Here is a 14,267-nt window from a genome sequence, read left to right on the forward strand (position 1 = left end):
TGTTATTGATTTAAGGGTTCTGAATAGTGTTCTTAATTTGAAAAAAAACTTATCTTTATTGTTCGAGAAGAAGCGTTCTTGAAGTAAAGACGAAAGTACTCTCAAGATCCTTATTCTAGAATGACCACTTTTGTAATAGAGATGAATGTGGTCTCGATTTGGTATTTTGAGACAAACAAATGTACATAATAATTCATTTAGATTCTAAAAGTGAGATCGTATTTTTTCTGAGTGTCACTCTGCAAAGAAAAGAAAATGCACAAATCTCAAAGTAAAAACTCTCTAAGTTGGTTCAAAAATTCGTTTGGTTTATTTACAAATCGTTTGTAGGTGGTGCGAAAAGTCCAAAAAGGTCCATTGCCCTCAGCACAGCAATCTAATTACATAAGCTCTACTCTATATAAATCTACTTAACTAGGTGGAGGACATGAAACTAGAAGATTGGATAGTCTAGATCTCTATCCTACAGTCGCTGAGTGGAGCTGATCAGATAGGCGACGAGGATGGTGAGACCGAGGCCAATTCCAGAAAGTCCTCCCGCCGATCCTGTGAGTTCAACGGTGTTGCAGCCATCCGTGGAGCACTTGTTGCAGTGGTCCTCGTTGTCGATCTCGCACTCCAGCTCAGAGGCACATCCTCGTCGCAGGAGTCCATCGTTGTAGGAGGTGACACATCCATCGTTTGCGGCATAAATGGGGCACACGGCCAAGCTGTTGGGTTGCTTGGCACAATTGGGATCTGCAGTGGAGTTGCAGATGTGGCAGCGTCGTCGGTTGTTGGGGAAGATCTCGGAGTTGCACTTGGCGCCGGAGCAGGCGGAACAGGTGCCACTGGCCACACAACTGCTGCTCTCGGAGGTGCTCAGGGCACTTCTGCATCCTCGGATGGTGTGACCATCCTCCAGGCGGGTGATACACTCGGAATTGGGGGCATGACAGGTTATGGTTCCCTCCACACTCGTGGGATCCTGTGCGCACTCCAGGGATTTGCTGGAGTCACAGGCCAGGCACTCTCCTTCTCCAGGAAGTCTGCTGAGTTCATTGCACTCGCTGCCCTGGCAGGAGTACAGCTGATTGCCCTCCTGCCATTCCTCCAGACTAGAGCTGTTCTGGCTACTGGCACAACCCATCAGTTCCAAGCCGCCGTCCCTGGAGTACTTGGCGAAACAGTAATCATCCGCTCTGTAGGCCAAACAAGCCTGGGACTGACTGCTCGTACAGGTGGCATCCGCACAGGTGTGGCAACTCAGACGATCCGAGGGATACGAGAAGGTGTTACAGTCTGTTCCTGAGCAGGTGGCACAGTTGGTGCCACTTCCATCCGTAGTACAGTCAGAGCGATCATACAACTCCTTGTCATCCACACAGGATCGAATCAAATCCTCGCCATTCAAGGCCACCAAACACTGACCCTTGCAGCTGCGTTTGCTCAAATCCGATTCTGAGGGATCCAGGACACAACTGGATTTGTTGGCAGAATTGCAGAAGGTACAGGTGACAAACTCATCCGTGGACCAGGCATCGTTGCACTCATTCGACTTGCAGGTGAAGCACAGGGCGGGGTTCTGCCGGCAGTAGCGATCCTCGTAGTCATCGACATCATCCGCGCAGCCTCTCCTCCTCACCGTCACGCCATCCGCCTCGAAGACGGTCTTACAATCCTGATCCTTGTTCAGGGTGCAGGCTACAGCCGGCCCCAGGGAACTCAAACAATGTTCACCCACGCAGGAGTGGCACTTCAGAGGCAAGTCCTGGTACAGTCCATGCTGACCATCATCCACCCGGTTGGCTAGATCGATGGCATTGCACTCGCTTCCCGAGCAACTGCGGCAATTGCGGAAGTCACTAGAATCGCACTCCAAGTAGCTGCTGCATGCACGGGTGGTAACATTTCCGGAAAGCAGGGTCTTACAGGTCTCCGTCTCACTGACCCAAGGACAGGCCAAGGCGTACGTGGGATCCGATTCACAACTGGAATCATCGGCGGAGGTGCAGGAATAGCACACTTGACGATCAGCAGGGAAGACCTTAAAAAGGGGGATATATTCATTATTATAAGGAGTGTATATAGGGTTTTTGTGTGATAAACTTACCTCGCGATTGCAGCCATCAATGGAACACACGGAACAGTTGGCATCGTTTCCTAACAGACAGGCAGCGAATTCAGACTGGCCGAGGTCGTACAGGCAACCACGGTTGGTGGAACCATCTGAAGGAAGGGATATGACAGAGATTTGTTAGAAATAGCTCAGTATAAATATCCAAAGAACAAGAACCTTAGCTTTCTCTGTACTTACCGTCCTCCAACTTGGTGAAACATCCGGTGTGGGGCAACTGGCTGCAGGTTTCAAAAGCTCCCACGGCCTGGGCATTGGTAGCGCAGGTGGGATCAACGCGAGAATCACATACAGCACATCGCACGGGGGACTGGAATTGGGGTACATTGCAGTTGGTGCCATTGCAGACGGCGATGCGCTTCGTCTTGATAATGGACTCCAGATCCTGGTTGCGGAAGGAGCTCAGGCAGCCGAGTTGCTTCAGATCGTTGTCCTCGTCCACCCACAGGAAGCAGCTGTCCTCGGGCTTGTAGATGGCACAGGTCTGGGGTTGAGGATCCTCGCACTCGTCGCCCTCGCAGGTGTAGCAACTCAGGCGATCCTCGGGCAGAATCTGGACATTGCAGGAGTCACCGCTGCAGGCGGAGCAGGTGGAATCACTGCCACTGGCACAGGTCAGTTGATCAGCCGGCTCCTTGTCATCCAGACAAGTGCGAATGAGATCGAGACCCGACTCGGTGCTTCCATACAGAGCAGTCATACATTGTCCTTGACACTGACGTGTCCTGTGGCTAGAGCTCGTGGGATCCGAAATGCAAGAGGAGTTCTTGTAGGAGTCACAGTAGATACAGGTGGTGTACTGACTGAGAGCGGTGGCATTGTTGCAGTTGTTGGACTTGCAAGAGGGACAGCTGGCGACATTGGAGTCGCAGTAGGTGGCGATAGCCGAATCGGATTCCACCTCATCCTGGCAGCCACGTCGGGTGACAGCTCCATCGGCTCCAAATACAGTCAAGCAATCCTGCTCGTTGTTGTTCTGGCACTGGACAGAGGGAATATCGTCACCCTGGCAAGCAGTGCCCTCGCAGGTCAAACACTCTAGAGGAAGGTCCTGCCACTTTCCGTAGTTATCATCCGATTTGGCATCCAAATCAACCTGATTACAACCATCTCCCTCGCAATAGACACAGGTCTTGGCATTCGCCTCGCAGCTGAGCGAGGAGGCGCAGCTCCTGTAGGTCACTCCGTTCCTCAAATTGGTCACACACGTGTCATCTGCTTCGTACAGATAGCAAACAGTGAGGCTTGAGGGATTGGATGCGCAACTGGGGTCCGTGTCGGAGTTGCAGACATGGCAGGATCGTCGGTTGCTGGGGTAAAGTTCTTGGTTGCAAGTGCTTCCGTGGCAGGAGTTGCAGGAGGTCGAAGTGCCATTGTAGCAGGAGAGGAACTCGTCATCCTCCAGGCTGGAGAGACAACCCCTCTCGGTGCTTCCATCGGAAAGTACCCTGGAATAGCAATCGGGGAAGCCACCAAAGACGCAACTGGTGGAGGTGGTGACAGTCGAGGGACTTATGGCGCAATTGGCGTCGGTTCGCGAACTACACAGGGTACATCTCTCTGCTTCTGGAACGGACTCAATGGTATTACAATCGTTATCGCTGCAGGTAATCAATCTCTTGGAGCGTTTCAGTAGATAGATATCCTCATGGCTGAGTTCACTCAGGCAGCCCAGGGCAGATACCGATCTCTCCTCATCGAACTGAATGTAGCACTCATCGTTCTCCCTATAATTCGAGCAACTGGTAGCCTCTGGTTTCTGGCACTCATCACCCTGGCACACCAGACAGCTCTGCCGACTGGCCACCAGGTCCTCCGAATTGCACTTGGCTCCTTCACAGGTGGCACAGAATCTCTTGCTTCCTGCGATACAGGCATCCCGATCCTCCTTTTCCAGATCATCATAGCAATTACGGATCAAGGCATAGCTGGGATCTTCAGTTTCGTTGAAGAGAGGAAGGAAAGCCGACACACAACGCTCATTGCACTGGCGAGTCTTGGTGATCAGGGTGGGATTACTCAGGCAGTTCGAGTCCTTGCTGGAATCGCAGACGATACACTCCACATAGCTATCCTGGGAATCGGCAGTGTTGCATCCATTCGAATTGCAACGCGGGCAAGAGGAGGGATTCAGATCGCAGTAGGTGGAGGCCTCGAAGACCGGTGCCGAACAACCTCTTTGGGTAACCGATCCAGTTGCACCAAATACAGTCACACAATTGTCATAGCCGGAGCACTTTGTTAGGGTGCCTCCTCCAGAAGCACATTCCGTGCCGGAGCACTCCAGACACTCGATAGGAATATCCTGCCAGGCTCCTGGCTGACCATCTTCGTTAATCCTGTCCAGATTAATGGTGTTGCAACCATCGGCGGAGCTGCAAACGCGGCAAGTTGAGGAGTCCGAGGGGTTGGAGCAGGACAGAGTGGAATTGCATCCTCTGTAGGTAATACCATCCAGTAAAGTGGTCACACAGGACTCGTCCGGCGAGTAAATGGAACACACAGTGCTGGTGAGGCTGGCTGGTGAGGAAGCACAGTTCGGATCGCTGGAGGAGTCACACTGGTAGCACTTCCTCCGGTCAGCAGGGAATACCGACAATCCATTACAACGTTCTCCAGTGCAAGTATCGCAGAGAGATCCATCTCCAGTCAAACACTCGTAGAAATCTCCTCCGTCCAAACTGGACAGACATCCACGAATGGTATTACCGTTCGAATCAATCTGGGTCACACACTCCGTGTAGGGCAACTTGGAGCAAATGTCGGTGGTGAGCAACTGATTCGGATTGGTGGCACAGCGAGGATCATCTGTAGAGGTACAGTGCAGACAGGTTTGGGGATCGGGAGTGAGGGTGTATTCATTGCACTTCTGTCCGGAGCAAAGGAGCAATCGCTGCTGGGCCACCAGTTCCTGGATCACCTGAGTTTCAAAATCACTGGCACAGCCCATGGCCACCACATTGGACTCATCGTAGGCCAGGTAGCACTGATCCTGCTCCCTGTAGGCCACACACTTGGCTGTTTCCGGATCCTCGCACTCGGGATCCTTGCAGGTATAGCACTCCAGTGGGTTAGCAATCACATCATCGCCATTGCAAAGGGATCCAGTGCAGGCGGTACAGTTGGCATGAGTTCCCGCGGCGCAGGAAGTGCGTTCATCCAAGTTCAGATCATCCAGACAACCGCGAGTGGGCAGCAGGGCAGAGTCCCAAGAGGAGCTTCGGGGGTACAATCCCGTCATGCACTGACCCTGGCACTTCCTGGTACCCTCAGGCTTCTCCCAGGCACAGTTCACATCGTCCTCAGCATCGCAGAAGTAGCAATCCACATAGGAATCCAGGGACGCGGCGTTATTACAACCATCTGACTTGCACTGGAAACAGTTATCCTTGTTCAGATCACAGTAGTCCGCATTGGCAGCCAGGACAGCATCGCTGCATCCTCTGGCCACCACCTGACCCGCAGAACTGAAGACCGTGGAGCAGGTCTGCTTGTTGTTGCCCTCACACTTGATGGCTTCCGTGACAGAGGCACAACTGGCGGCATCTTCACAAACGTAACAGCTCAATGGAAGATCCGTCCACTTTCCTGGCTCACCCACGTAACCCGACTGCAGATCCACATCATTGCAATTGGCTCCAGAGCAAATCCTGCAGCTTCCCGCCTGGGATTCATCGCAACTCAGTTCCGATTGGCAGCCACGAAGAGTTCGACCGTTGTTCAAATAAGTCACACAGGCATCGTCCTTCGAATAGGTACGGCAATAGCTCGAATAGCTGGAGGGACTCAGGGCACAGTTCGCATCGTTGGCGGAATCGCAACGCAGACACGTTAGCCAATCCGAGGGATAGACCTCGTTGTTGCAACCATTCGTGCTGCAAATGGTGCAGTTGGAGCTTTCAGAGCTCAAGCATTCATCGAAGAGGTCATCATCGGTGTCCATGAGACAGCCACGCTCCAAAACGCCATCTGAAAGGTGGAAAGTAGATCGTTGAATAAATACATTCAAATTTAATCTTATAAGCACCCACCTTCATTAAGGTAGCTGTAGCACTCGGGGTTGATGTAGTGCTGGCAGACAGCTTGCAAGGACCCACCAGTGCTCACACAATCGTCATCATAGGTGGAATTGCAGAAATTACAGGCGACGCCGACCGTGTTCAGTTTATCCTTGGTGTTGCAATCGTTGCCGGAGCAAAGATACAAATCCCTGCGGTTGGTCAACAGGTATGAATCCTCCAGATCGGTGGCACAACCCATGGCCGTGACACTGAGATCTCCCACTTGAATGTAGCACTGTTCTCCTGACCGATAGCCCAAGCAAACTTGGCTGACAGTCGTTTCACACTCCGCATCCTGACAGACGTTGCAGCTGAGTCGATCCTCTGGCACATCAGCAGTGTTGCAACTGGCGCCCGAACAGGAAACACAGTTTGCCAAAGTTCCGGCTGCGCAAGCCTCGCGATCGTCGTACTCGAGTTCATCCAAACAACCGCGAGCCAGATCGTAAACGGGATTCGAGTCTGACTGATTGCGGGGATATAGACCGGTGAAGCAGCTGCCGTGGCAGGATACGGTACGGGATACATCTCCAACACTCCTCACGCATTCTGCCTGATCGCTGCCATCACAAAACAGACAGTCCACATAGGCACTAAGTTCCGTGGCGGTGTTACATCCCGAAGACTTGCAGAACTTGCAGTTGCCTGAGTTCTCATCGCAGTATTGCAGAAGGTCTTCATCCTCGTAGATGGTATCGGAGCAACCTCGGAACACCACCAAGCCAGAGGCATCAAAAACTGTTCCACAGTTTTGGTCATCGTTTCCAGTACACTTGCCCAAAGAGCCCGAACTCGACCCCTGGCACTCGGTGCCATTGCAAGAATAACAATTGACTGGCCCACTGGACCACTTGCCAGGATAACCAATGAAGGAGTTGGACAGATCCGCCACATTGCAGTTATCCTTGGAGCACATGCGGCAGTGCTGTTTGTCCGAGTCGTCGCAGGTGAATTCCCGCTGGCAACCACGGTAGGTTACACCATCCACCAACTTGGCACTACATCCTTCGTTTTCCAGATAATAAGGACACACCTCTGCCGCATCGGGAGCTGATGCGCAGGTGGGATCGGTCAGGGAGTTGCACCTCTGACAACGACGACGATCGGCGGGATATATGTCCATGTTGCAGTAATCGCCAGTGCAAACCGTACAGCTTCCAGTGCCAGCGAGGCACTCCTCCAGTTCATCTCGTTCTAAGCTGCTTAGACAACTACGTTGGGTTCTGCCACCTGGGGGGGGATTACAAGAATTACAATACTTCATTTCAGGATACCTTTCCTTATACTCACTTTGGATTCGGGTCTGACAGCTGGAGTAGGGTAAGATACCACAGTTTCCTATTAGCTCGATCTTTGAGGGATCTGTAGCGCAGTTGGGATCCTCCGAAGAATCGCAGAAGAGGCACTTGTGCGGAACTGGCAGGTTATCGAAGAAGTTGCAATTACTCTCGTTGCAGAAGAAAAGGGAGTGGAAATTTTCATCCACATACTCCTCGTCCAAATCGGACTGACAGCCCATGGCCTTAATATCGGCCTGATAGTTAAACAAGATATAGCAACGATCATCGGGACTGTACTGGCTGCAGAGACTAGACGTAGGTTCATCGCAATCCGATCCAGAGCATTTCCAGCAGGTCTGAGTGATCTCGGTGATTTCATCAACGTTACAGTTGGTTCCAGAGCAGGCTATACAAGCTCCATCGGTTCCGGCAATACAGGATGCCTGATCCTCTGGCTCCTTATCATCCAAACAACCTCGAACCGTGTCGAAGATGAAGTTCTCACTTGATCTCCTGCGAGAAGCGGTCATACATTGACCATTGCAAAGACGACGGGACTTGACGTTTGCTGCATTTTTGGCACAATCTTCGTTTTCATAGTCGCAGTAGATGCATTCGGTGTAGCTATCCAGGGATGTGGCACTATTGCATCCATTGGAGTTGCAGTTATGGCAGCTGCCAGTGTTGGCATCGCAGTAAGTACTCCAGGACTGCTCCACCACCTGGCTGCAGCCCTTGGCGGACACAGATCCATCAGCTCCGAATACGGTCACACAATACTCCGATTGGCTGGAACAGGTCACATTGGAGAGATCAGTGGCGGCACAACTGGTGGCATCCGTGCAACTCTGGCAGCTCAGGGGCAACACCTGACCCCAAAGTCCAGGCTGACCATCCTCCAACCTCTTCAGGTTCGCACTATTACAATCGGCTCCCGAACACAGCTGACACTTCCTGGGACTGCTGGAGTCGCACTGCAACGAGGCACTGCATCCACGTTGGGTATTCCCCGAGAGGTCTACGCTTGTTATACACTGCTGGTTGGCGGTGTGCAGCAGGCAGAGGGCGGCGGAGGAGGGCGTGCCCTCGCAGGAGGCATTCTCACTGGAATCGCAGATCTGACAGCTCAAACGCTCACTGGGTTGCAGCTGGAATATTAAGTTTTAATTTTTTAAATTTTGACTAAAAATAGAGATATTAAAATGAAGTATTTGGATTTTGAATTTAAAATGTTGAAGTTAAATACAAGCATTTAATACAAAACATATGTAAGTGCATTATTTAATCGTATAAAATTTGAATAAAGGTAGACTAGGTGTACTAATATAAGGATTTAAAGTTTAATGAAAATGACTTTAATTTTAAGTAGTTTAATATAACTATGAGGTCGAATTTTACTTTCAGTTATATTGATTTAACTTTATATTAATAAGTTAACAAGGCTTGTCCATGGGTACTGACAATTAAAATAAGTAACAATTTACACTTTAAAAAATTCTAGAAAAATCCACGAGTAACGTGATAGTTATCCAAGTCTTCCTGATGGAATACTAAACTCACCTGCTGGTTGCAGTTCTCTCCTGAGCACCTAAGGCACTTGGTGGTATTGCTGTCCTTGAGACAATCCAGGTAATCCTCACCCTCCAGAGAGGTCAGGCAACCCCTCTCCGTGTGTCCATTCTCCAGGATCCTCGAATAGCAGTCGGTATTCACGAGACTACTGCACAGGGTACTCGTAGTCACGTCCTCTGGGGCCACGGCACAATCATCGCCCGTGCGGGAACTGCACAATTTGCATCTTGTAGGCTGGGCCAGAGCAGATTCCACATTGCAGTTGTCGCCAGTGCAGTACCACAATCGCTTGTTGGTTTCCAAGAGGGTGACATCACTCACATTGTACTGACTTAGGCAGCCCATCTCGGAGATGGATCCCGATTCATCGACCTCGATGAAGCACCGCTCTACAGCATCTTCCCCAGAGGGAACAGCCCGACAGGTCTTCGTCTGAGGACTACTGCAATCTCCTTTGCAGCTGTTGCAACTTCCTCGTACACCCAAGTCCACGGAATTACAGCTGGCTGAACTGCAGGCCACACAGTTCTCCAGGGATCCATCGATGCAAGCCTCCCTGTCGTCCAAGTCGAGGTCATCCAAACAAGTGCGAAGCAGTTCCAAGGGGGCACCCTCCTCGCTATTGGTGGCATATAGAGCCGTAATACAGCCTTGGTTGCACTTTCTCCTCTCAGTCACCAGCTCGACGTCGAAAACACAATTATCATCGTTCTGAGCATCGCAGGCATAGCACTCGAGCAGATCCTCAGTGGTTGTCAGGGAGTTACAACCGTGCGATCGGCACTCGTAGCAGTTATCCCCACTTTCTGTGCAAACCGATTCTAAATTGTCGCTGCAACCTCTTTGGATCACAGCTCCACTGCTGTTGAATATGGCCACACAACTTTGGCCATCGTTATTCAGACATTTTCGCAGGGCTCCAGACCCTGCAGAGCACTCTTCGAGGGTGGAACACTCATAACAGTTGATCGGACCATCATGCAAGTTGTGGATATAGGCATCTGCAAGTGCAACATATATATTTTATATATTATACTTGAATTCTTTAAAAAAATTAAATAAATATTTTAAAGTACAAGAAATACAATTGAAATTTCATTAAGTATAAGATATTTAAATATATACTTTAATGCTGGAAACATTTCATTTCGAGAGTAATTCCTTAGAGATGATAACAAAAACTGTAATATCATTCTGAATGAATGAAAATTTAATTCAATCCGCGAAGGCAAGTAAAATTCTTCTTTAAAAATACGTAAGTTAATTTACAATCAATGGCAATATGCGGCTTGTTACTTATAAAATAGTTTATGACTCGTGGGGTAATCGAATTTCGCCTTATTTATGACTACCGATGTCCGATGGCTGCCGTTACCACATCGACGCGATCTTTCCCGCGTAATCAGGTAATAAATTAATAATTGCTTTAGGATCCATAAAAAGACCAATTCAATGACGATGGCCAGACTTAATCTATAAGGAAGCGTGTTCTTGTATAATGAAAAGGGGAAAAGAGAAAGTTGGAATATTCGAGAGGTTTATCCCTAAAATTTCATTTGTACATAACATTGCATTTCAAATATAAGTAAGTTTTGTATACTGCAGGGTAAACTCGCATATAGCACGTAGCATATTCCATGTTGTACACGCTTAAGAACTATGAAGGCCACTTAAATGGTTTGCGTGGCTTTCGTATTGATAAGTCCAAAATCCACTTTTAATATGATTGTTGGCTTGATCCATATAAATCAAGTGTGGAGGATTTCCAAGTCACTTGAAAATTTTGATTGGGATTGCAGGAATTGCCCAACTTGATTATCACACGAAAAGTAGTATGATTAAAAAATTTGTACTTTGAAAATGTCTCGCATCTTACAATCAATATTCGTTACACGCTTATGTCTCATGGTGAAGTGCTTTTTTGTTTTATTGATAATAGATAATGGCTTCATATAGCCCATATAGCATGTGTGTGAGTCATAAATGTCGGCGCGATTGACGGACATTCAATTATTTTGTTCTTTGTCCGATGGGGAAAAACACGAGGAGATTCGTACTATCGGTAGATTAGATAGGTCAAACTTCCTTCTATACATTTGTGTTCTTAGTTGCTCAATGGATTTTCCCAAGAACGTTTTAATTTCGTTTTCGATTTTAGTATTTTTGATTGATTTACATTTACGTAATAAGGTATTAAATGGTTCTTTTTCTTTAGATATCAACACTTGAAAGAAAGATATTTTGTATATAGTTTTTAAAATGAATAATATATTGTCGTTCCTTTTTTCGTTAAGTCTTTCTTAAATTTTTTTTTTATACTCGCACAGCAATATTTATATAACTTCGGAAGTTTTCATTAAATTTCTCAGTATGTTTTGTGTTTATTTGTGGCACTTTTTGGGGCGTTAGTTAACTTGCACTTCCACTTTCACTTCTCGTTATCCTTAATCCTTGACTTGGTCAAAAAACCTACCACTTGAGTGACTTAGCACTAGAAGTAGCAGGGCTACTCCTGCTGCCGTTGATTTCATGATCGTTTAAGGTCCACTTCAAAACGGCGACTCGCGTATTTCCGTATTAGCCACAAAAATGGATTCCGGCAACTAATTGTTAGCTGGATAAAGTAAGGCCTTTTATAGATTTTCGACCGGCGACAAGCTTGGGGCAATCGATCGATCGATGGGTCCTATCGCGCTCGTTTGATATTGCTCTATATTAGGGGCCCAAGGCGATTATATTGCAGGCGCTGTTGCCATAGCTATATGGCCGATAAAGCTTCGTTATTTATAGCCGATTGAGGGGAATTAACATAAAAAGCAACAAGAACTATTCAGATAAGCCGACCATAATCAGGCGAAAAATGAGTAGTGAACACGTTTACACCTCTCGATAAGGTTTTCCACGATGGACAACCGAAATATATGCTGGCTGATTAGAGGATCTCGGCCATAAAAAGCTGTCAAATGGAGGCCATCGAATCACATTGCCCACAAAAACGTTTTGCATTTCAGCTGCATTCAGTTTGTCGTAGTTTCTTATCACCACTGCACTCAAATAACTAAATGCAGAGGAGAAAAGGCTTAAAGCTTCAAAAATCGATAGCCTTGTTCGTTAATCGATAGTTACAAAATCTAACAGCCAGATGGCGCTTTAATATTGCGCGATTGTAAATCAAATAGTTCTGTTTGGAAAAGCCCAGATAGTGTTAAAGGCTTTTCATAAGAACTTAATCTTTTAACGTATATTGCTTACTTTTATTGCCCCTAGTGGACTTTAGGCGAGACATTTAATAATGTAATAAAATCAACCCTAAATGAGTAGTAATAAGTAAATAAATAAATACCTCAAATGAATCATAGCCAAAGTGATTCAACAAGATTAAAGTCTTACTCATTAAAAATCTTTATTACTCATATTGCTACGAAAATGGAATACTCTACCTTGGCTACCTTAAATCTAAATAAGAATTCTCAGATAACTTAGAATAGAAAATATATAAATCACTTTGGTTTTAAAGTAGAAATTTCTTAACGATTGTAAACCATTAATACTAAATTTGGTGATGGTTATATAAAGAGGCCTTCCTGTGGGCTGGTCGATTTTCGTCAAATAATCGTGGCTTATCAATCCTTAATCGGTGACATAACACATTTTTAGCGCAAGCATTAAACCCAAAAGGTTGCAATTAATCGTGACAAATAATTTATGATCCTGTCATAAAAATTACTTTAATAATAGTCGTACATAGATTACGTTCCGGACAAGGTCGTGGGAATTTTTTAGGTATTACTTGTATTATTGAAGTACGTTGTGAACACAAAGTGCCAATTGAGTAAATATCAGGAACATGGAAGCATGTAAACCGAATGCCGACTTGGGGTTGTTGTTGGGATCTCCTCGGTTGTCGAAGGTTCTGTGGTTGATTGGGTAGTTTCTGGTGATTTTGTGGATGAACTTGTTGAAGAACTTGTAGAAGAACTTGTAGAAAAACTTGTGGAGGATCTTGTGGAAGTACTCGTGGATGAACTTGTTGTTGAACTTGTTGAAGAACTCGATGTTGATTCTGTTGTTATTGTTGAACTAGGTGTAGACTTAGTTGATGAACTAGTGGATTCCGCTGGATCTTCAGTGGTTGAGGAATTATCTGCTTTTATAAGTTAATCATTGCATCGGGGTTGTTCCAAGGGATCGCACAAGTGACAATTTGGATTAGCCAGACAATTTTCTTGATCTGAAAGAGTCAAGGAACATCCTCTCTCCACACGATCTCCCACCAAACTGGCAAAGCAAAAACCTCTACCAGATCTCGGAATAGCGCATTCTTTAGCTTTCAGAAGCTCTGGAGATACAGCACACTGAATGTCCTGGGGGAAAAATATTATTTTAAAATGATAAGGTTTTTGGTTTAATATTTTATTATTCGAATAACTACCTCTGAGCTATTACACTGAAGACAGCTGTATGTTGTTGGAGCCACCTTGCACTTTTCCGTTATACAGATTTCGCGGTTGGAACTGACTGTCCCTTATTATCCTCCTGACAATTTTTTCTTAAATCATCCTCCAGGCCTTCCAGACATCCGTGAGCCTGAACAAATCCATCGTAAAAAACAATCACGCAGGCATCCAATTTATCCGAACACTGATCATCCGCCTCGTAACTAGTCCTTTGGCAATTAATACCCCGACAATAAATACATTTTTCAGATGCCAATGCGTAACTGCTGGTTAAAAGCAGTGCCAGCAGGAGTTGAGAGAAATTTAAGTTTGACATTGCGCAAAGAACATTTAGCATTGAAAAGCTGTCACCAGCTAACCATTGCTTTATAAAAATTCTGGTCACTTAAGAGGATGTTTGTGATTGTCCTCCATCTCTTCAGAAATTGCATAAACAACTCTGTTTTCTTTGTGGGGTTCCCTAAGCCCCATGGCTCTCAAGTGCCCGAGTTTTTGTGGGGGCACCCCTTAAAGTAGTTCCTTAGTCAAAAGTAAATAAGCAAGTTTACATCGGTAATGGAATTTTTTCTTTTAATCGGTTATCTACCTAGATTAGACAACGAATTAGATCAAATGTCTTGAAGATAATTTGAAGTGACTCCTATTGAAGGCTGTTGTTTTTGATCATCATCGGTACACAGAATAAAAAAATTGATATGATATGATGGTCAATTTGATGAAATCCAGTATCAATTCGGCCTTGATACGGCACATATAAATTTGATATGTTCGAAATGGTGAA

At 46.6% G+C, this 14,267-nt stretch overlaps 1 protein-coding gene and 1 pseudogene across 1 annotated transcript; both read right to left on the reverse strand.

Annotated features, from left to right (window-relative positions):
- Positions 1-296: 296 nt before the first annotated feature.
- On the reverse strand, positions 297-11,638 carry LOC119550268 (G surface protein, allelic form 156). Its single transcript, XM_037858847.1, has 7 exons — positions 11,503-11,638; positions 9,018-10,030; positions 7,468-8,605; positions 6,148-7,407; positions 2,297-6,085; positions 2,093-2,208; positions 297-2,026 (listed from the first exon to the last, which is right to left on the reverse strand). The coding sequence occupies exons 1-7, from the start codon at positions 11,558-11,560 to the stop codon at positions 464-466; spliced, it is 8,937 nt and encodes a 2,978-aa protein (XP_037714775.1). The 5' UTR covers positions 11,561-11,638; the 3' UTR covers positions 297-463.
- A 1,106-nt stretch (positions 11,639-12,744) lies between these two features.
- Positions 12,745-13,802, reverse strand: LOC119551493 (annotated as a pseudogene).
- Positions 13,803-14,267: the final 465 nt, after the last annotated feature.

The sequence above is a fragment of the Drosophila subpulchrella genome, chromosome 2R (assembly GCF_014743375.2).
Source record: "Drosophila subpulchrella strain 33 F10 #4 breed RU33 chromosome 2R, RU_Dsub_v1.1 Primary Assembly, whole genome shotgun sequence".
NCBI classification, from domain to species: Eukaryota; Metazoa; Arthropoda; class Insecta; order Diptera; family Drosophilidae; genus Drosophila; species Drosophila subpulchrella.

What these genes read in the sequence shown, in the direction of transcription:
- LOC119550268 (XM_037858847.1), bottom strand. Translation starts at nt 11,560, where the DNA reads ATGAAATCAACGGCAGCAGGAGTAGCCCTGCTACTTCTAGTGCTAAGT. An exon ending in GAGAGAACTGCAACCAGCAG is followed by an intron (nt 8,606 to 9,017) that starts GTGAGTTTAGTA and finishes TTAATATTCCAG; the next exon opens with CTGCAACCCAGTGAGCGTTT. An exon ending in TTTCACCAAGTTGGAGGACG is followed by an intron (nt 2,209 to 2,296) that starts GTAAGTACAGAG and finishes CCCTTCCTTCAG; the next exon opens with ATGGTTCCACCAACCGTGGT.